At 32.6% G+C, this 17,027-nt stretch overlaps 1 protein-coding gene across 2 annotated transcripts in view; it reads left to right on the top strand.

The window, feature by feature from the left end:
• Nucleotides 1–17,027, top strand: part of LOC140436994 (chymotrypsin-like protease CTRL-1) — a 177,531-nt gene that overhangs the window by 60,019 nt on the left and 100,485 nt on the right. The window contains exon 1 of one of the 2 annotated variants that reach the window (XM_072526205.1): nucleotides 153–763. The exons of the other annotated variant lie outside the window; for it this stretch is intronic. Within the exon in view, the coding sequence (XP_072382306.1) occupies nucleotides 551–763 (213 nt within the window). The 5' untranslated portion in view covers nucleotides 153–550. Of the gene's footprint in view, nucleotides 1–152; nucleotides 764–17,027 lie in introns of those variants that run through there. 2 annotated transcript variants of the gene reach the window in all.

Raw genomic sequence — 17,027 nt, 5'->3', positions numbered from 1 at the left:
GTTTATAAATTTTACCGTATTATTACTATAATGGTCATTGGAATAGAAACGTGTTTTTCTATCAAAGCTCAGTATTATAAATGTTGGATTAAAAAATGAAAATTTTATGCGTCCAGTGCGTCCGACCTAGCAAAATATACCCGTCTCGAAAAGGTTAATCGTGGTTTGAGGAATTGAAAAGAACTGGTTTATGATCACAGTTTATTATGATTTTTAAATTATTAGTTATCATATTTGATGGTCTATCTATATTCAAAATTATGTTAAATCGAAGAGTGTGACAAAAACCCCGGACAATAGTTTAAATAATCAATCGAGGGACCGGTTCTGATGGTTCTTATATTATTTCCTTAATGTCAAGTGTGCTGTGTAGGTGAAGTAGCTACGCAAAGACAATAATTAGGTATATCTTAGCGTGTTGTGTTAACAATCACTACTCATCGCTAAAAACCAAATATAATTTTTACAGTTTTACAGTATAAATTACAATTATCCAGTGATCACACCTGAAGTCGAATCTACTAACTTTTAGTTCTTAAAGTGGAAAAATATGTTCGGGGTTGGTTTAACACTAGTTTTGTTATTTTTTAACAATGTCATGAGTCAAGATCTCGTATCCCCGTGCCCTGATTGGTTCAAATATGAAGCTAGGAAACCCGATGAGCCAGATCGGATTTATGGTGAACTTACCCTTACATCAGAGTATGAGCTTAGTGGGATATGGCTTAAAGTAATATTTGATAAACCTTGTTTACAGCTAGGGGTAAGTATGCAGTGCACATTATATATTTTATCCCAAACGGATTTACAAATGGTTTAGATCAGTTTAATGATCTTAAACATTACAACCTAAAGAGTAGTCTCACATTAACGATAAGCCTTTATTCTCGACAAAATAACATTAAACTGCTAAACTCCATGAGTGATTTCTTTTAACCATTTTACCAGGGGGTTCACCTCGTTTTATTTTATTGCACAGCTCTATATTTTCTGAACAACTATCCTCTGATAGTCTCAAGACCAGTTAATACAAATTCCTAATATGAAATATATTTCTACTATCTCCAATTCTTCTTATTTGGAGGAATTCTGACATTATGATGCGTACCAAGTTATTGGTTTATCAATACCTCTGAACATTATAGTTATAACATTACAGTAAGAGTTATCTATTGTATAAATTATCCTAATATTATTGTTTTGTCTATCGATTAAATTAATAGACCAAAGTATTTCCGACGAAACTATCAGAACATCCTAGAAGTGAAGTAGATCAAACTGAATTTAACAAAAATTGGGAGTTTACCCAAAAGGCAGCGAAACAACGGGTTTGATGAGGAATACAGACAAGTAACCAAATAGAAGAATAACGCGTATCTCAAAATGATCAACAGGACTAGGAGCAATGTTGAAGAATATCGAGTAAAAAGAAGAGAGTAAAAACAAAAGCACAAACAGAAAAAGCGGCAACAAATCAATAAAGAGTTCGAATAAATGGAAAAATACGAGCCTTTGGGCTCGTATTTTTGCTGTAATTGCTGGTTTTCCATACATTCTCATTATTTCTTTATTCGTTCGTCTTCTCTATATATTCTCTGCCGTCTTTATTTCTCCCGAAGATTTTTCTGAACACCTTTCTTTCCCAGGTATCTACTTTCTTTTCTTCCTGCTGGTTCATGATCAACGTTTCACTGGCATACATCACTGTGGGTCTGATTACTGTCTCGTAGACTTGCAGTTTAGCTATTCTTGACACATTTTTTGCTTTCAGTAATGAATTTAGTGACCCTATTGCTCTGCTTTCCTTCAATAACCTTTTGTCTATTTTTTTTTCTTCTTTTCCCGTGTTCGTTATGGTTACTCCTAAGTATTCAAATTCTGAAACTTTTTCAAAACTATAGACAGTCTCTGCTCCTTTCATTTTGATATATTTGTTATTATTTGTTATGTCTTTTCTCATTTCCATATATTCCGTTTTTGTTTGGTTTATTATTAATTGGTATCTTTTCGCTTCTTCTTCAAATTTCTGGAAAACTTTTTCTAAATGTTTTTTTGTTCTCGCTAGTATTATCACATCATCCGCATACGCTATGCATTGTTCCCTGCTAGTGAAAATAGTCCTGTTAGTGCTTATATTTTATCTTCTTACGATTTGTTCTAATACTAGGTTAAATAAATTCGTTGATAGGGGATCCCCTTGTTTTAAACCTCTATTCACTGTGAACTATCTTGAAAAGCTTCCTTCCATTGTTACCCTATTCATCGTGTTCCTAAGCGTCATTCTTACTAGCCTTATAAGCTTTTCTGGTATTTCTAATGTTCTCATGACCTCATATAGCATCGTTCGATTTAGGGAGTCATATGCTTGTTTAAAATCGATAAATAGCATATTTAATTCTAAGTTTTGTTCGTAGCTATTATTTTGTATTAATTTTAACATACGTACTTATTTGATCAGTAATTGTTCTTCCTGATATAAAACCTCCCTGGTATTCTCCAGTCACTTTATTATCATATTTTATTAATCTTTTCCTAATAATTTTTGCAAGTATTTCTTCTAATAGTTCCCTTCCCTTCTTTTTGCCACATAGTTTTCGATTGCATTTTGGGTATTTTTTTATCTCTTTGTAGTTTTGCCCTGTTTCTTCTTGCCAAAACATTTCTACATTCTTCATCGATCCAGTCTTGCCGTCTTTTAAATGCTCTCTTCCTATACACTTTTCCGCTGCTTTCGACATGGTTGTTAGTATGGTCTGCCACTCTTCATCTATATCCTGTTTGATTGGATTCTCTAGTTGTTATTTATTTCTTCCTCTAGTCTGTTTACAACCTGCTTCTCTTGAAGGCGTTCTAATTGGTAATTGAATATATCTCTGACAGGTTTTGGTATTATTGGTAGTTCTTGTTTTAGTTTTGCTATTATTAGTGTATGGTCACTGTTGGTATCTGCCCCTTTATAACTCCTGCAATCGATTATTGCCTTATCATATTTGCTTTTAATTAGGACATGATATATCTGATTTATTTTTCCATCGGGAGAAGTCCATGTTACTTTATGAATGTCTTTGTGATCAAACATTGTGCTAGCTATCTTCATTTTGCTCTCTGTAACAAATTCTACTGTTTCCCATTTTCATTTGATTCCTTATGCAAACTTCGTCTTTCTGTTATTCTTCTATATATTTCCTCTTTTCCGACTTTCCTATTCATGTCACCAATGAATATCTTTATATCGTATTTCTGTATATTCTCTTTTAGGGTGCTTTGCTTTTCGTAGAACTCTGTTTTGGTTTCTAAGTCTTTTCTCTTACTCTCAAGTAACATATTCTGTCTGATATTGGTTGAAAATTTACAACCACTTTGTTTACTTTCTCCGACACCATGAATCCCACGATGAACAAATTAGAAGCCTTCGAAATGTGGTTACCTATATTGTAGAATGCTCAGGATATCATGGGTTCAACACATTTTAAACAGAGAAGTCTTGAACAGAGTAGGTCAAGTTGAAGGCGATTTAATAAAGATGATAAAAAAGAGAAAACTCGAATATCTGGGGCATATAATGACAGGAAGCAGATACAGGAAAATGCAGTCGATACTCAACGAAAGATCGACGGAAAAATAGGAATTTTTAGGAAGAAATACTCATGGCTCCGAAACCTTCGTCAATGGACTGGCTTATCAGCAGATGAATTATTACATGCCGCGCAAGATCGAAAACGATATCGGCAAATCGTCATGGAAACTACCCACTCCTAAAACTTGGGCACAGTACTCAAAAAAGAAGAAGATGAATTTCACTCCAAAATATCTTTTGGTCCACCCACTCTTAAACCGTGTGCTCTTTCCTATTTTTATTATTTCATTTCCCAGTTGTTTCGTTTCTTGCAGGACTAGGATATCTATTGTATATTTTTCCATAATTTGTTCTAAGTTTCATAAAGCTCCCTGCTGATAAGTACCTCTCACATTCCAAGTCCCAATTTTTATTATATCATTGGATTGTTGCCTTTCTTTTGTATTTATTTTTCCGTAATTTTTTCACGTCATTTTTTAATTTTCTGTTTTCCTCGTTTATCTCTTTTAATTGTTTATTATTTTCCATCTGTTCTTTTCTTATTTGCTTTATTTCATTCATCATTTCTTTATTTTTTCCATTTGTTGTTGCATAATTTTAATTATGACATCCTCTTTCTCTTCCTTTCTCTCAGTGTCACTTTTGGAAGGTGTACGCTTTGACATTATACTTCTTCTAAAATATTCATCCTGGTATCTTCTCTTGTGTTTCGTTTCTTCATCTGTATCTATTTCGCTTCCTGTTTCTTTGTCACTTCTATTCATTTTCGTATATTATTAAACTTTTTTATTGCAATAACAATTATTATTTATTTTAATTTACTTTAATTCTAATCTAACTTCAATCTAATTTATTCCAAGGCCGGATCTGGATTTCTGTAATAAAATTATGTGGCTTTTATTTTGATATTTAATTTCTTGTCGGCACTAATTACTTTCTTATCTGCCAAAGAAACAAAAAACGCGTATGAATGCCTAAGCGGGTCGACCCCTCAAACTTAAAACAATCGCCAAAACCAGTTTTTTAATCTTTCAAACAATTATTTATTTACTCAATCTTGTTGAAATCATTAAAATAGTTCTTATCTTACTTATCTGATGGTATTTCCTTTATTCACTACCATCACCTATATGCACTTAACTTTAACACTTATTTTTGAACTCTGTTTAATTTTCTAACTTTTAATTCCCTAATTATTCGAAGTTTATTACGAAGCGAAAATCAACGAAACACGCAAGGATTACGTAGTATACAAATAATGACATATGCTGATAATATCGTGATCATTAGCAGAACCCGAAATGAAGCAGTTGAAGCTTTCACATGTATTAAAAACGCCGCAGAAAACATTGGACTTCTGATTAACTTCCAGAAAATTAAATATATGCTGGCTATATAAGAATGCAACAAAATAACTTAGAGGTGCAACACGAAACTATAAAAACGATATACTGCTACATGGGGTCACTGGTTGACTGGAAAAACAACACATCCAAAGAAATAAGAAAAAGAATATTCGTGGCTAACCGCTGTTATTTTGGCCTAGGTCCTCAATTAAGAGCGAAAAATACGTTAAGACCAACACAGTGCAATCTTATAAAACAATAATATGACCAGTACTCGCCTAAGGATCGGAAACATGGGCAGAGACGACCCGAGATGAAGAGTTACTATGAATCTTAGAAAGAAAAGTATTGAGGAGAAAGAAAAAGTATTATATATGGCGAAGTTAACGAACAGGGTCTGTAGAGAAGGCGATATAATTTCGAACTCTATAGAGTAGACTTTTGGTGATGCAGATATCGTAAAAGCCATCAAAATAAATGACATAAGATGATATACGTTATGCAGATGGATGAAAATAATCCTTGTGAAATAACCATGCTAAATAGGCCTGTCGGAAGAAGAAAAAGGGGGCGACTTAAACTCAGATATCTGGACGATGTGCAGGACGATCTAAGGGAGATTGGAGTAAGGGGATGAAGAAGACAGACACTCGACAGGGAAGGATGAAAAAATGTTTTGAGTGAACCACTTTATCTCTTACGCATTTAAGAGTACTGAAAGGTGAAATCAAGGAGCGTAAAATATGTAACAACTGTGGGGTTCCCTGGGGGAATTTGCGTCGTCTTTTGTAAAGAATATCATTTTTAGTAAAAAAAAATTCACCCTTATGTCATTTTCCTAATCGATAGAGGATTTTAAATTTTTAATTTTAGTAAAATTTGGCATATGGGCTACTGGTGCCCTAATATGGTTAATTATGACCTAAACATGTAATATTTTTAGGTCGATGTCCGTGATTTTCTCCTTCATGTCACTTGACATTTTGTTAGTGTTCACGATAAGGAGCCTGCAAAAAGGTCATAACGGTATGTCGTGAAAACAAAAAATGGTACCTTGGAAAAGTTGCGGAAAATTATGAAAATTCGATATTTAGAAAAACTCACCCCGGTTCAACTCTAAGTTTTCTTTTTTTTGCTTATCTCATATGACAGTTTGAGTACACACAAAGGCATAGGGGATAAAATCGTTGTTGAACTTCGTATTGAAATCCGACGGTCTATAAACGAGCTACCACAGGAATATACAAACTCTATAAAATTTTAAATATTTTTTAAACCAGTGTTGACGTGTCATTGGAAGAACATAGACTTTAAGCCTATCTATAAAAAAAGAAACAGGCCCGTCTGTAGTAATTTACTGAAGGATTAGTCCCTATTGGAAAACTTAGGTTTATCCAGCATTAACCATTTAAAATCTTTATCTGTGAAATCGAATAAATCCGATTAAAAATTATTGGGTGCGTATTCGAAAAAACGCTTGAACATATCTATTCGTATTTGTTATTATGCATTTTTTTTCAACAAAATCTTAGTTTCAACTCAAACGTTCTTGACTTTTCAATACAACAGCATTCAGAATATTCTAGTCATATTTCATGTACAATATCTTATACATATCTTGTGCTTTCAAATTTTAATTTAAAAATTAACATCCAATAAAAAAACTATTTGATTACAGAAATTCCCTACAACCCACTTAAAAAATGTTTTCATAAATGTTTATATTGTAAAAAAAACACAAAAAAAGAACTTATTGAGAACCGGTCTAATCGTAAGTGTAATTCGTCTTCTTAAGTCAGCTAAGTTAAGGGGTTTAGCTTGTATATAACATTTTTGATACAACCTCATAAGATAAAATCTACTCTAATAACATCTGATCAGGGGATTGTGCTGGCCATTCCATTGATTCTCGCCTACCTATTTACTAATTTTAAAATATGCGGATGAGATACCGTCGGACGCCGGTACTGTGGTAATCAATCAAGTTCCATGTTGCTGAAACCATATCGTATTAGCAGGAATATATGCGTTTGTTGGATCAGGATATAGTTTTATCAAAGATGGCACAACATTATTTTGGAACAGTGTTAAATAATTATCGCCATCTAAATTGCCATCAATTAAAAAGGTATCTATAATAATGATCTCCAACCATTAACCTTTACGGGCTATTGCGCATGTTCTTCTGTTATCCAATGAGGATTCTCCCTAAGCCAATATCGACAATTTCGATGATTAGCACGATTGTTAAGTGTAAAGATACACTCATCAGAGAACAAAATATTTTTCAATTGGATCACATTGTAATCTAACATTGCTATATCCTTTGATTATAAAACACGTGCTCCTATTAAAATTGTCTTTCATGAGCTCCTGAGCTGGTATCATTTTATAGGGATGCATTTTATTTTCTTTTGGTGTTCCAATAATCGCTGAATAGCCAACATGGAACATTGGAAATGCTTTTCTACTAGAAGTATGTGGATCTTCCTCAAACATCACCATTATATCCAATTTGGTATCAGCTTTTATCAGCATTGAGAGCTGTTTTTTATCTGTCTTACAAGTCCAACCTTGTGTAACTGTTTTTTATTTTACTAATTTTTCATGAAAATAAGCGAGCAACTTTCTGACGACTATAACACTGACAGTTACTACTGTTGTATGTGCGTACTACTGTCATGCAGCCAGACAAACATTTTTGCTAAGGGCAAGCGTTTTTTTATTTCATACCAGTAATGAAAAAAGTTGAGATGGTTTTAGCTTACTTTTTCATTATCAAGACTTATTTATGATTTATCGCACAATTGCTCTCAGTAGTTACTACAGCAAGATACTTTTACACTAAATTCTAGAGAGCATAAAGCCCTTTTTATTTCCTGAAACTACGGAAAAACAAGCAGGTTTCATCCGCGCATGTGTCACTAGAAAACAAATTTTAAACGTACGACAGATTATAGAAAAATCCAAAATATTCAACATTGCAACATATATGTGCTTCGTGCTGAACACGAATATCAAGGAGGATAGAGCGGCGCCGAAGAAGAACAACTGAGCGTCAAGATGGTCCCTGAAGACAGAAGCACATTAATAGTTAGCAGAACATGGAAAACCAATTCGGATGCGAAGAATCTATCATCAAATTCGCAGTTTTGGTCTTTTTTCATTTCGCCTACACTGGGCGCTACCGCACTCCTCTGCCAGTATATAGAAATGTAATCATAAGCTCCCATACTAAAAACCGTTGAACGTTGAACTACAGTGTAATGCAAGCAATTGCAAAGTCAGCATCTCCAACAATTCCGGACAACAAACCCATTTTTATTTTTTTTAACATTTATTCGATTATCATTATTTGATCAATTCGTTTCATTTTTGTAATTAAGATTTTAATAAAGTAATATTGTATTTTTTTAAGTTGTATAATTTTGAAAATAAATAATTCTTTTTTAAAAGTTATATCGAAAGTGCATAAATTTATCTGGCGCTGCGAACAGGATATAGCTCGTACAAGAAGCATAAACAGTTTCCTTGGTCAACTCAGTTGTTAAACGAGACATCCACCGAACTTTGGAAAAGAAAAGATTATGTGCAGGACATCCCAACAGATCATTCTACTGTAAGTACATTATCCTTTCATTCCTGTTTTGGGATATAAGCACTTTTATTGATATAACTGAAAACTCTGTGAATAATTTAAACTCTTTACTTGAAAACCTTACATTGAATTCTGAAATTAATTCTAACACCCGTATCAACGCCGATTTCCCTCAACAAATTCCTACCATTTTAATCACAGAATTGGAAATACCATTTTCATATGCCGATATCACTGTGCTACGGTGCTACGTTACCAGAATTCTCCACAGGAGATAACTTATCTACCTTTCTAAAATCAGTTGATAATTCAGTTACCTTCCTGGTAGGTCAGCAATTAACACCTTCTCGGGAATTTATTTTAAATTCAAACATCATCTTTGGTATCAAAGGCGAACCACGGGACTTCCTTAATTATTCAAACAAAACAGCTTGGGCTGAAGTACGTCCAGCTCATTTAGCTAAATACGGAGACAGACATCCGAAGATATTCTAGTTACACAGCTTTCAACAACTGTCCAAAGAAATCACGAATCATATAAACAATATCAATAAAGAATTACAAAAAATTTAAATGATTTATTACAGCATACGACATTAAATGACAACGTTGAAACTGTTAATTTTAAGACTCCTTATTTTAAAAATATAGCCTTAAAAACATTTTGCACAGGCATTTTTTTCAATAAATTCACTTGAAGAAGCGCTTCAAAAATGTATAATATATGACAATCACAAATCTTAACAGAAATATATGAATTATTTAAAGACAGCAAAATAATAAACCATTCTTACCAAAACAAAAGCATGCTACTACAAATCAGACATTTTATAATAACAACACAAATCCCACTAGAAACGTTTTTCAACCAAACTCTAACTCTTATCCGAGACAACCAAACTTCAACTCTTATCCAAGATAAAACTTTTCCCAAACCAATTCAAACCTAGTAAAAAGCAACCCCCATCAGAACACAAAGTTTACTACTAGGCCCAATGCCAATGTAACCCCTTAATCGAATTTCAATTCTTCTAGACATAACCCACAAAATAATAACTTTAACAATTAAAATTTTAATAGACCACAAATCCGAAACTCACAACCTGAAAGATATCATGTTACTCCAATGATCGATGTACAGACTATCACCACAAAAAATGAACCCATGAGTACGTCCACTAGACGCACGCATCAGTTCAGTATAAATTTAACCCCTGACGATGATTTCGAATACACCCCCGAATATTTCGAAATTAACGACGATCCCGAAGAATTAATTGAAGAAACTTCTCAGGATTTTCCCGAGGATCCGAGAGCATCCACCACCGATATCGATCTAAGTAATCTCCAAACTAATCCCCGACTGCCGTTTTTCTTCTTGCCTAATTCAAACATTAAAGTATTAATCGACTCTGGTGGCACCCACACAGTCGTTTCGCCAAAAGTTTTAAAATATTTTAACCCCTCACATATTTACAAAAAACCGTTCACACTGACATCTATGAAAACAACCCAAAATTACTTGCTAAATAGAAAAACACCTCTGCTGCCAGTCTATAATATTTACGATCCTATAAATGCTCGAGTTGCGGATTGGAGCGAAGATTTCGACATTCTTTTAGGAAACTCCGAGCTAGAACATTTTAAAGCCGTAATGAATTATGAAACTAAAGTACTAAACTTAACCACTTACAACGTCGAGATCAATTTCTACACTTTATACAATAAAATACTCGTTGACATACATGGACAAGTCTTTATTGACGCCACAAAAATTGCAAATTTACAAATACCTAACTCAATCCACAATGTAAGTGACGGATTTTTATAAAACATTCCACTACAAAAACCTATACAATTAGAGACATTACACGTCGAAAATCTAGACATTTACGAGATTTCATCCGGCCCGACCCAATTTCACGAACCAGCAATAAGAACAGAACATCTAAACAAAGACGAAAGAAGTAAGATAATAAAACTCTGTAAAAAATACAAAGACATTTTTTACGACAATTCAAAGAATTTAACTTTCACATCAGCAGTGAAACATGAAATAAAAACTAAGGACGAATCACCCATTTATGTTAGAGGCTACAGACATCCCAAATGTATGCAAGAGGAGATCACTTGACAAGTAAACAAACTTTTAGACAACAAGATAATCCGACCTTCAGTTTCACCTTACTCGGCACCTGTCTGGATTGTCCCCAAGAAACCTGATGCCTTAGGGAAGCGAAAATTCCGCATGGTGATCGATTATAGGAAACTCAATGAGAATACTATCGCAGATAAGTATCCTCTACCAAAAATTTATGAAATCCTTGACAATCTTGGTAAAGCTACATACTTCACCACCCTAGATCTCGCTCAAGGCTTCCATCAAATAGAAGATGACCTACAACAAAATTACACGTAAAAGAACACAAAAAGAGGACTTTTCAAATTTCTAGGCACAGCTTTAAAATATATTACAGGAAACCAAGACGACTCAGATTTAGACCTCCTAAAAACTCATATTACCGCTATAGAAATAAAACAAAACGAGATAATAAAAACACTTAATAATCAGATCTGTATGGGCAAGCCAGTGATACGAGATTTGAAAAACTCTTTATAAACTTAATAAAAATAATGGCTTGCTTACATCCAAAATTAACAAGCTGTCAGCATACAGAACGAAATATTAAACCTTCAAAACATATACGAATTTTTGATGAAATTAATCAGAACCATCTCCTTATCCCATCTAGACATCTCCAATATTGAATTGTTTACATTAAAAGAACATAAAAAATATATAACATTCCCTTGCTTTTCTTAGATACATCTCAATAAGATGCAATAATACATGAACAATAGAATATAATTAAATAAAGAAAATCAAAATAATATTTCCCTATACTGGGATTTAAATTCATTCGTTTTTTACCAATGAACCTTAACGACATAAAGATTCATAAGAACTAATGAAGTTGTCAGCGCTTGCGTTCTGGCTAAAACAGAACCTCACTTTTAAACTTTCTAAAAATCAAAAATTTAGTTATTGCCGACAATTCAAAGAATTACCTCCTTTTAAATGTAGTTACATTGGGTTTTTCGATTAACCTTGGGTAAGCCTTTACGTGTCAAGTTCGAAGCTACCATACATTTCAATCCTTATAAAAAACTTTTTTTGCACATAGTAACAAAAAACACCACTATGTTACTAGCAAAGTTTTTTAATATTCTAACTCTACAATTCTAAGTTACGGTAAGATCAATAATGTTTTAATAGATAATATATGGTAGCTAATTATAATTTATTCTCTTTCAGCCCTGAAGAAGCCAAATTAATTCTCTTTGGCGAAAACGTTCGGCGAAACAATTGATACACATTAGAGTATTTCTTGCAGATTTCCCCAATATTTAAGAGTTTACTATATATATATATATATATATATATATATATATATATATATATATATATATATATATATATATTATACAACTAAGTTGTATAATATATATATATATATATATATATATATATATATATATATACAATCGTTTGAAATGTCTTTTATGAATAAAAGTCATGAATAATTTATTGTTTTCCAACGGGTTATCGAATCAATAGAATTTCAGGTTTATAACCACAATTAATATACAGGGTGCAGCAAAAGTCGGTTAACCGTTTTGCATATTAATGAAAGAAACAATGGAGAGATTCAAAAATTTAGTTTAATTAGTAAAAAAAATTAAATAAAGATACAAAATAAAGTTCATCTCCATATGTTATGCTTAAACTTCAAACCGCCTCTGTCAATGCATTTTAGGCATCGCTTAAGCACGCGAAAACAGGTCTTTCTACAGAATTTCTGGTTAACATGGCGAGCTTCGATTCACTCTCACACACACACGCGCGCACACACACACACACACGCACACACACACTCGCACACAGTCACACACGAGTGATCAACCCTGCCCCTAAAGAAGATGTGTATACCATTGTGGACAAGTGGACAACTGGGATCCACATGTCCGAAGATCAAACCGGTCACACTTGGTTATTAAAGTGGTACATATATATATATATATATATATATATATATATATATATATATATATATATATATATATATATATATATATATATATATATATATATATATATTTCTAAAGTATTCAACTAGTGAATTATATATAGTGAATATATATATATATATATATATATATATATATATATATATATATACACATATATACATATATATATATATATATACATATATATATATATATATATATATATATATATAATATTTATTATATATACAGTGTAGGTAAAAGTTTATGGTCGGTATGGACCTTACGTGAGATTGAGTGAGAAACGCCTGTTTAAAAAGAGAGAGGTATGTTAGGTCCGCCCTTTAAATATCGCCGAAAATTCATGAGTGGAAATAATAAAAAAGGGGACATTCAACGTTGCCAAACTTATTGGTTTTATTTGACCTGTTGTCTTTTTAGCATTTGAACAATGTTCTAAAATACTCAAATTTGGGCGAAATGGATTTAAATGGTGACTTAATGTTTTTTATTGGGGATATACAACAATTTTACTTTACAATAAGTGTTATTTAACATTTTAATTTACACTTCGAAAATCATTTTATATAAATAAAATTTATTAATGTTTCGTATTTTAAGTACGATTTCCGAATTAAATCTCTAAACATCAAAATAAACTTATTTTAAAGTCACATTGTGCCTTATTTCCAATAAAAATAATAAACTGCGTTATAACGCCAACAATAAAAAAGCTTCATACAAAATTATTTGGCAACGTCGCGTTGCAACAGCAATACCATTTCAGCAACAGCTGAACCGGTATTCGACTGGCGATACCTAAGAAACTAGAGGTGAGACGTTGACATTTTTATCGTTAACGAAATTGAATCGTTTTTCGTAAACAAGTAACGAGTTGATTGTTACCAGTAGTTTTAAATAAGCGAGTACATAAACAAATGTACTACGCGAGTTTATGTGTATATTTATTGAAGTGAAAGAAACTAATGAAGGATATATTTATTATAACTTGAAAAATAAACTAAACAATACAAATAGTAAATCGTACTTACATTTACATTACACGTTATTATTAAATCGCGAATTGTCTAAATTGACATTTAAAAACATAAATTTTTCTACTTTACTTCTTCTTAACCGTGTTCTTCTATTATTTAAAATTAAATCAAATTTTGAACATGTGTTCATATTTACAATATTTTATGAATATAGTGGTTAAGTTAGGATATACATGGCGATGGTTTTTCCACCATTGTAATGGACTCTAGATATAGGTGTACGTTTAGATGAGTCATGTACAATTAATTGATCAAAAATACTTAAGCCATCTTTATCTGTTTCTTTTTCTTCTACTGGTTGATTTTCAATAGCACAATTATCTTTCTTTTGTTTTTTCTTAGCTTCATTTTTATCAGAAAATCCCTGCACTTTAAATCGTGAATCCATAAATGTACATAATGACAATGTGCCACTCTGTTCAATCCCTCTAAATCTTTTTGCTAAACCCGATATTAGTAATTGTACTACGTCGGATACTATGGATGTAAGGTTACCGTTTGCTAAAATTTTATTGCAAGATTCTTGCAGGTAGCGTACCATAACAATCACTGAACTACCCTTCAAGTATTTTTGGCCACTCATTGTACTTGTTATTTCTTTAAAAGGCCGTAAAATTTGGGAAAGTTGAGAACAAATAATCCAGTCTTCATTATTTAAATTTGGTCTAAATCTAAGTCTGTATTAACTAATACCAATATGGAATGGATTGCCTCTTCTAACTCGTTCATGCTTTTTAACATGTAATAGGTGAAGTTCTACTTTATTTCCACGTCTTGGATTGGCTGTTTGGAAACTTTGTTATGTTGTAATTGATATTTAAAAGCCTATCTGAAGATAAGGTACTTTTTTTGAAATGAGTTTTTTGCCTAAAAAAGACTTTTTATTTTATCTATTTGTATACGACAGCATTTAAGTGCATCCTCCACCAATAAATTTAACGTATGGGCAAAACAATTTAAATGTTTTCATTCCAAAACATATTTAATAGCTTTGACCATATTTGAGCCATTATCAGTTACTGCAAAATGTACTTTTCGTTTTAGACCCCACTGAGTAATAATTTCACTAATTTCAAAAGTGATGTTTTCTGAATTATGGTTTCCAGAAAAATTGCAGCAGCCTAATAAAACCGTTTTAAATTCTAAATTTTCGGTTAAATATTGTCCTGTTAATGCGATATAACTCTCAGTTACTCCAGAGATCCAGAGGTCAGTAGTAATATAGATATTTTCTACCTGTTTAACAACTTGTGATCTAATAATTTGCTCAGTTTTGATATAACATTCCTGAAGTAATGCGCCTGACAAAGTTTTTCTTGTTGGCGGTTTATATCCAGGAATCCACCATGCAAACTTTTTAAAAGCTCGTTCTTCAACTATGGAAAACGGATGAATCAAGTCTTTGCATAGGTTTAGTAAATCCATCTCTATTTGTTTCTTTTCTTGTAAACTAATATTTTTATCATTGGTAGTATCCATCACCTTCGAAAATGAAGATCAATCGTAAATCGAAACTCATTCATTAATCAGAATACCTAGTTATTTTATTTTCAACGTTAACCGATAGGCCGACTGTCCACTGTCCCAAAAGAGTTATTTTTAGTTTTGTAGTAAACTCTCAGATCAACTAATCGTCCTCGTCGACGTAAAGTGTTCGTTGCTCCTCTGTTTACGTCTACACAAAACGTAGTTTTTTTGAATCAACCATCAACTAGTTGGCTTACCAGTGAGAAACCGTAGATTCGTAAATGACAAATAATGATTTAAAATGCAGGGATTTTCTGATGAAAATGAAGGTAAAAAAACAAAAGAGAAAGAGTTAAGAAGCTGGTTACTTCTATAAAAAAAAAGAAGACTGTACTATTGATAATCAACCAGTACAAGAAAAAAAACTGATAAAGATGACTTAAGTCTATGGTGTATTTTTGATGAATTGGACATGACTCATCTAATCATACACCTGTATCGAGAGATATAAAAGAAGTCGACATGTATTTTTCTGATGATATATTACCCACAAAAAAATTCGAACGGAGATTGGAACTGTCCATTACAGTGGTGGAAAAACCATCGCCATGTGTATCCTAACTTAGCCACTATATTCATAAAATATTGTAGTATTGTAACAAAATCTGTTCCTTGTGAACACATGTTCAAAATCTGGTTTAATTTTAAATAAAAGAAGAACATGGTTAACAACAAAAGTGGAAAAACTTATGTTTTTAAATGTCAATTTAGACGATTCGCGATTTAATAATGTGTAATGTAAATGTAAGTACTATTTGTATATTTAAAATATCAACGACCCACCTGTAGTTTCTTAGGTATATTAGGATCGGAACCAGAGATATGTAAAATATCTCTAATCGGAACTAATCGTCTCACTAATGGGCAATGGGCGTCAATAAGAAATATGGAGGGGAGACCAAGGGAAAATATGATTGTTATCTTTGTCTATTCGCTGAAAATATGATTTTATATCTGTGTTAGATATCCTGTTAAATTTTACCATACCGACCATAAACTCTTACTTACACTGTATATATATATTAATATTATTATATATTAAATCTTTTAGGTAGTCGGATGTAATCACAGTTTCGGTTTTTTTTGTGCTTTCCTGCCTATTAATGATTGTTATTTAACTACCCTGTAGCTATCTCGGTCTTCATTGTTCTTCTTCCCGGCATATATCCGGCTATCTGTTGCTTCGGCCGTCTATGTACCGTCCTTATTTTTTCATCATAATTAATCCATCAACCCCCTTAGTTTCCTTTTGAGGTGGTTCCTGAGCCTGTTGAATATTTTATAGGCTCTTTCATTCATTGTCCAAAGGATTATTTTCTGACCAGAGTCTCTAAGTACGTATCTTAGTGGTACGTATTTAGGTATCTTTAAAGCGTCTCCAATTATGTAGTTCTGGGCTGTTTGCATTTTCTTCCCATTGCTCTTGCATGTGTGTCCCCATGCGGCAGAGACCTATGTTAGTGGGGGTAGTATTACGTTGTTAGCTACTTGCATTTTTGTTTTAAATCGTAGTTTACTCTTTCTGCTTATTAGCGAAGATAGTTGACTAATTAGTGCTTTTGATTTGTAAATAGCTTACTTCACGTGTCCGGTGAATGTCAGCTTTCTGTCAAGTATTACTCAAATATATTTCGCTTGATTTGTCCATTCTACAGGGGTATTTGCTATGGTGATTTCCCTGTCCGGTCTGCTTTTTTGGTGTCTATACATAACGGCCTGAGTTTTGTCGGGGTTTAAGGCAATCTTCCACTTGTTGTACTATCTCTGGAAAATGTTCTTTGCAGATGACTGGTTGATAGGTTCGGGTCTCTGCTGCTAAATGCGATAGCTGTATCGTCAGCGTACAGACT

Source organism: Diabrotica undecimpunctata, chromosome 3, assembly GCF_040954645.1.
Source record: "Diabrotica undecimpunctata isolate CICGRU chromosome 3, icDiaUnde3, whole genome shotgun sequence".
NCBI classification, from domain to species: domain Eukaryota; kingdom Metazoa; phylum Arthropoda; class Insecta; order Coleoptera; family Chrysomelidae; genus Diabrotica; species Diabrotica undecimpunctata.
Note: the sequence above shows the minus strand (reverse complement) of the source record. Positions and strands in the feature narration are given on the sequence as shown.